Genomic DNA, 6719 nt, shown 5'->3' on the forward strand with positions numbered 1-6719 from the left:
GTAAAGACTCAACATGTCAATCATTTTCCCCATACCTATCAGTGAGATATTTTAATAATGCCAAAATGTAATGATTTTTTTTTCTTTTAGCTGTTTGTTTTATTTCTGTCAAAGACTCATTTTTGACAGAATTATTGAGTGCTTCAATCAAGTGGCAGAAAACTTTTACGTTCATTTCCTGTGACCAAGAATTTTGTTTTTATTCTCTGCCAACTGAATATTTCCATCATTGTTGCATAGCCACAAAGTAATTTTAATTATGCCCAAATGCATAAAACAGGTCTGATATTGTTGTTCAATTTTAGTCATAGCTTTCTTTTTATTTTATTTCTCACCTTGGGGTAACTGATTTTTTTTTCCTTCCTGTTTTTGTTTCCTGTTGAAGTTTCACTCTTAAATATGTTCACATCAGTTATTTTTAATAAGTGTACATTTTCCACTTTTCTCATTTTTCCTCAGATTTGTTTTATTTTTTAATTTCTTTCAAAATCTCAGACATATTTTTGCAATAGGTTAACCACAAAAACCATGAAAGGTGAGATTTATTGTCATAACGTAGTATAATATAAAAAGGGGGTGACTATTTATATTTTCATTTTAAAAAAAACTCAAATTTATACATGACTGTGAGTGGGTTAATACCACAAAACTTCAATTAAAAATGTTTTCTGCCCTCCAAATTTGGATTTCCCCTTAGGTATCCTGCAACTGCCCCGTGGTGCATGATGGGAAATTTGTGTACGAAAGCCAGCGATTCTGACAAAGATGTGAACTTTTCATTGTTTTTGAACAAATTAATCTGTTTGTTTGTCCGAGGACAACCCAATATGTGATTGATCCTTAACCTAGGACTTGAACCAGTTGGTAGAAAAAAAATGTAAACTATTTTTTTTTGTACAGAGAAAAAAATAAAAGCTATACCTGAACTGTTGAATGCTGAAATCTTTAGAGTTTCTACCGTGAACCTCCAAATGTAACGTCTGGATGTTGTGAAAACTGCATTTTGTCTAATTTTTCTATCTGTCCACAGGTCAATTTAAAGTCTGGAACTACGTGAAGTCCTCGTCCGACCGTGGCTCACTCATCCTCTTCATACCTGCAAGGTAACGTACCAAAATACTTTAACCGGCTACGTAAAAATTGCTAGCAAATTCATACGCATTTTTCCATTTACCTGACCATTCCCTTGAACCTATCCAGGGCCTCCTGGGCTACGAACTGGACGAAAGCTGGGTCCTGCAGTTCCAGTTCTCCCGGCACGGAGAAGAGAAAAGGAGGCGAGTCAAGGATGGTAACCTCCACCTGGGTGTCTCTTTCCGACAGATTCTGGTCTTGGCCTTTTGGCGCCACCTACAGGGCAAAGGAATACATTGCTAGGAGAATAGCTGAGGAGGTATGTATGTCAAGTATTTGTTTATTTTCCAACACGCTTGAGCTGAAATATTGTATTTTTTGAATTTTTATCTTGGTTTTTAGCTCCAGGTTGCGCTAGCTAACGCTAACAACGATAGCTCGTGTGGACATATTTTCTTCGTTTGTATGCGTTTGTCTCAATGTATGTAAGAATCTTCTGTGAAGCATATTTTCGACAAGAATTTTTGCTTTTCAGCTCACCCGGGTGATGCGGAAAAAGTTCGGGGTGTTAGCCCGCGCTACCCTTACGAATTCGGCGGCCATGTTGCCCAGCTAACTCAAAGTTTTACCGGCGTTTTTGGTAAGTATTTGCGTTAAAATATGTAAGAATCTTCTACCAAGCAGATATTCCACAAGACTACATTTTCTTTGCGCTTTCTTAGCTCACCCTGTTGATGCGGAAAAGGGACGGGGTGTTCGCCCGCGCTACCCATCCGAACTCGGCGGCCATGTTGCCCAGCCAGTTCAAGGTCTCGTCGGCGTGGCGTCGCGCGATGGACAGGACCTCGTCGTACTGTTCCCGGGAGACGCCCAGCAACTGCGAGGCATGCTCCAGCTCCACTTGCAGCTCCCTCACGCTGGGACATGCTAGGTAAGGGAGTGGAATTCTGTGAGGAAAATGGATGGGGATATTGACAGGTGAGGCGGGATGGGGCTTGTTACCCGTTAGCATGGACCCCTGGCAAGCCTCGCACTGGTTCTGCAACTGCCAGCACTCGGACGATTGTTTGCGCAGATCCCGGCACAACTGCCGGTTACGGAAGAGGCGCGGGAACAGTTTCTCTGAAAACCAACACCAAGATGTCCGATTAGAGCTGTCCCACTACTCTTCAAACCAAGACAATGAACGTTTTGTACAAAAAAAAAAAATCCATCTATTTTCCAACATCTATTAGGTCTCTGTCATGTCGCGGGGGAAGCAGCTCTAGGACAATAGCCCAGAATTCCCTTTCCCCAGCCACTTCAACCAACACTTCCCAGGAAACCTGGTGCATTCCGAGGCTAACCGTGAGACAGAGGTCCTCCCCTCAAAGTGTTTGGCTGTCCCATGGTGACATACCTTAAACACCTCACCCGGGAAGTGTCCCGAAAACATCCTGATAAGATCCCTAAGCCACCTCATGTCTCGTTTAATGTGCAGGAACAGCTCCAAGTGCAACTAACTCTCACGGAAACTCCAAGGTGCAACAAACAGCGCGGTCCTCCCAAGTCTCGTCCACACACGTGTCTCCCCGCGCCGCCTCGCCATTGCGCCGAAAACTTCATGGATGCACTGAATTGTTCTCTGTTTTCTCAACGTGAAGACACCCTGTTTACCATTTTTGCATAAACGGACCCTGAACTTCTCAGCCTGGGGACAGGCCAGACACCCCGCCGAGATTTTTGTTTTGTTGTCGTTGGATTGATTTGAAAATACCCGGAATGATTCTAAAATACCCGGATTGATTGACCCCCTCACCTGTCTTTCTGTCATCCCCCCTCGGTCCTTGGAGACCATCAAACGCCTGCGTCACCACCGCCCCAAACTCCTGCACCACGCTACGGCCAAAGTCGAAGAAGGACTCCAGCACTTCCTCCAGGCCCACTCCCTGCAGGTAGCCCGAGTCCCGGGCCGGGTCATCGGGGTCCTGGGTCGCGTCCGGCTGGAAGGGTCCGCTCAAAAGAGCCCTGCGGAGCGCCTGGTCCAATCCGTCGCTCATCCTGGAGGCCAGCGCCGCGCTGCTGTTTGCCAGCGTTTCCACTTTGCGGCTCAGGCGGGCGAAGGCGTCCTGCATCCGGACCACCTCTGCGTCAGAGTCATCCACGCCTGGGTTCGTCTCCCCGGCTTCCATTTCCACCGTGGGTTCGCCGAAGCTGAAACGTCTCGAGACGCGGCGGAAGAAGTTCTCGACCTGCAGAAAAGGTGACGATTGAGCGCCGCGAATGATCGTGAGAAATTCCCGTGTAGGGTTGATGGAACGAGAAAAAACGAGTCTACTTTAGTCTGGAAGGTAGTGAAGCCTCTGCGGCAGGTGTTGGTGAAGAAGGTTTTACAGGCGTCCTCCAAACAGGGACGGCACTCTTCCCACTCCGACTGCAAGGAGGTTCGGCACTGGTCCTCGGCTTCCTGCAGCTTCTCCGTCACGTCCTGCGCCAGTTGTGCCGCGCCCTGATGGAAAGACGGAAAGAAAAATATAATCTCATCTCACTGCAGATTCTCCAAATCAGGTGACTTGGACATCCCTAGCATACCTGTCAACCTTGGCTAATTATTAAGCGATTTAAAAAAAAAATTGGTTAGATTAGATAACTTTATTCATCCCGTATTTGGGAAATTTCACTGTTACAGTAGCAAGAGGGTGAGAATACAGACACAGAAAAAGACACAAAGACGTACAAATGAAATGCGGCACATGTTTACTCACATAGGAAAAGTAACATTTTCTTCGGTTTTTGTATGGACTAAATTCAAGATTCTGTAGATGTTGTATGACGCTGACAGTTTGGGTACATTGCTTGCTGACACGCTATATTTATAGAGTAAAAAGGCACACCTGTTATAGGGGAATGGGCGTGGGCATATCATGCTTAAAGCATGACAATATTAGCAGTCGACGATGACGTTTTTGTCTGCTACTAGTGACCGAGACGATCCGGATTAGAGCCAAAATGGCTGAAACCAGATCGGTTTTACAAAAAAACGTATGTAAAAAAAAATCCAGTACAAAAGTTGTTATACGGCTCACACAATTTGAAATAATAAAAAAAACACATAAAATTCAGGGGAAAAAATGTATAAATTGCCCTGGTAAAATGATTTCTCGGTACGGGGTGCTGAAGCTGACCTTTTTCTTCTCGCCACTGTGCAGCAGAGACTTGATGAGGTGCTCGTGCTTGCGTTGGTTCCTCCACATCACATCCCTCATCTGGCCGACGCCATACAAGGCGCGCTTGACCTCCTCACCCACCGCTTTCTCTCCCGCCTCTGACAACTCTGCGGGAACACCACAAAGTTTTTTCAGGTGAGCGGGGCACTGCCCCTTAGATCTGGCAGCCATTTTTAATAGCTTTTAGAGGCGCTTATGGCTCATTTTGCACTTTGGGTGGGAAAAAAAAACCTGACGAGCCTCTCGTGCGCCCCCCAAATAGATGGCGCCCATCGCAAAAACCGTCCCCCATGGGTAGGTATTAGATTTAGTGTCAAAAGTCACCTTTTAACGCATCGTCTGAGGGATTTGTGTTGTCCGAGGCGCCGCTGATGAGCGTGCCCAGTGATGTCAGGACAAGCAGAATGAGCGTGATCTTCATCACGTTGCGTTCAGGCTCCCGCGTGGAAGCAGCACAGAAGTAGTCTGAAAACATAACGTTTATACTTTCTTGCATTTACACTATGTTATGTTGAGGGTGGAAGGAAGGTACTATTAAATAGGATTTACATTGGTGGCCAAAATCCAACGCTTGAGGGCGCTCATGTGTAAAGATTTCAAATACAAAACAATACAGCTGGTCAGGGACAGATTTAGTCACGGTCTTTATATGAAATTAAATATATTTAATGATAATCAATGCCAATTAAGTGTATTTAATCTGTGTGTACATTGGTGGTATTTGATTTTCTTCCATTCATAAAAGATCATTTATGTCTTTATTTTAGGAAAGCACAAATGAATAAATTGCAATTACTGGTTAACATTTATCATCATTTGATTAACCCCAAAAAAATATTAGAATGGAAAAATGTTACAAAAAAATTCTTTTCATGAGTGATAAGTCTGGTGATGCAAAATTATATATCTAAACATTTTGAAATAAAACATTACGGACATAATTTTTTATGACTTGGATAAATGTGCTACCTAAAGAGCATAACAAAATAGCACCCAGTAAACATAGTGTTGACCAAGTAAACAACATTTTATTTCATTCAATTTGAAGTAGTTACATTGTCAAGATAGACAAATGTCTGCCCTTAGGAACAAACAAGAATATTAATTTAGCAAAAAAAGTGGGCTTACCTGCTAAAGATTCCCAAGAGAGAGCAAAGGAGGAGATGGAAACACTCTCTGCGGATTGTTTGCTACTTGCCAACGCATCTATATTTGTGCTCTTTCCACTTGGAGCTTGATCCGATTAGCGTAAAGGCTTGATGTTCATGCCCGATAATTCCCAGAGTGCGTGCGTATGAGACACCTTTTTTTGCCATAAAGTTCAACAGATGCATGTAAACAAAAAAAATAAAAGCACATTCAAATTTCTTAGGGCGATCCATTTAAAGATTTATCTTTTGGTTGGGATTATTTGATTTATGATTTATTTTATATGGTTTTCCTATTCCGTTTGACTTCATTTGACATTGTTTACTAGGAAACGATTTTTTTTTAAATTTTATTTCTTTGTCTGTTTGTGTGATTTGATATCTTGATGGTGTTTTTTTAATTTGTTAGGTTTACAATGTAATCCGTAACCCCCCCAAAATTAAAATTGTTTGAGATTTTAACATTTTTGCACGGCAACGTGCTCGTAACATAACATAAACAAATTTAAATGAACTTGGATTACGATGCAGACACACTCAAAGATAAATTTAATCTAACCTTACACTAAACTTAATTCTAATTTTGTTTTAAAATTTGATACCTTTTCTTCTCCCGGGTTGACTCTATTGGCCCCGCCTCCACCCTGACTTTCAGATGTAACCAATCAAGGGTTGTTTGCTGTTGTATTCCCTTCAAAATATTCCCAAAATGATGCACACAAATGTCCTCACAATAGGATAACGCACGACCACTTGCCAACGAGAAGTAGTATAAACTCCTCTCGTATTAGCGAACAAGCTCCGCCATTCACACTGACTAACGGGGGGGAAAAAATAGAAAAAATGCAACGCTCCGCCCAGTGCTCGTAGAGACATTACAAAGACGGAGTTGCGACGAGAAAGACAGTGGCCATGATGTCCTTATGAGCAGCCTATCACATATCAAAATTTGTCTCGTATCTCAAGATAAATATTTGCCCGAAATTTTACTCTTATCTCAAATTGCTCGTATGTCGGGGCACTCGTATGTCGAGGTATCACTGTATAACACAATCTCCCATGACTACTACTACTGCGCCTTATAGTGTGGAAACTGCGGTATTTTTCAATGGTGCATTTTGATGGTGTTTTCTCATGAATGAAAATAGTTCTTTGTTTTGTGACCCACCGACCCGCCGAGGGGGTGGGTTCTCCAGCAAGACGGCGCACGGCCAGATGTGCGAACACGTGGTTTCTTTCTCCAAACAGCCTTGCTCGCAGGCTTTTCCAGCACTTCCTCTCTCTCACTCCC

The 6719-nt window shown here is 43.2% G+C and overlaps 1 protein-coding gene across 1 annotated transcript; it reads right to left on the bottom strand.

Moving 5' to 3' along the window:
- Positions 1–524: 524 nt before the first annotated feature.
- clul1 (clusterin-like 1 (retinal)) lies at positions 525–5550 on the bottom strand. The gene is made up of 9 exons (XM_077615109.1): positions 5409–5550; positions 4605–4745; positions 4239–4387; positions 3392–3562; positions 2873–3305; positions 2077–2196; positions 1802–2001; positions 1175–1350; positions 525–1096 (listed from the first exon to the last, which is right to left on the bottom strand). Exons 2-9 carry the CDS (start codon positions 4699–4701, stop codon positions 1078–1080), a joined length of 1365 nt encoding a protein of 454 aa, XP_077471235.1. The 5' UTR covers positions 4702–4745; positions 5409–5550; the 3' UTR covers positions 525–1077.
- Positions 5551–6719: the final 1169 nt, after the last annotated feature.

The sequence above is a fragment of the Stigmatopora argus genome, chromosome 12 (assembly GCF_051989625.1).
Source record: "Stigmatopora argus isolate UIUO_Sarg chromosome 12, RoL_Sarg_1.0, whole genome shotgun sequence".
Lineage (NCBI taxonomy): Eukaryota > Metazoa > Chordata > Actinopteri > Syngnathiformes > Syngnathidae > Stigmatopora > Stigmatopora argus.

Coding starts and splice junctions, on each gene's coding strand:
- clul1 (XM_077615109.1), bottom strand. CDS start 4,701: ATGAAGATCACGCTCATTCTGCTTGTCCTGACATCACTGGGCACGCTC. Junction 4,388..4,604: donor CTCAGACGATGCGTTAAAAG/GTGACTTTTGAC, acceptor GTGTTCCCGCAG/AGTTGTCAGAGGCGGGAGAG. Junction 3,306..3,391: donor TCACTACCTTCCAGACTAAA/GTAGACTCGTTT, acceptor CCTTTTCTGCAG/GTCGAGAACTTCTTCCGCCG.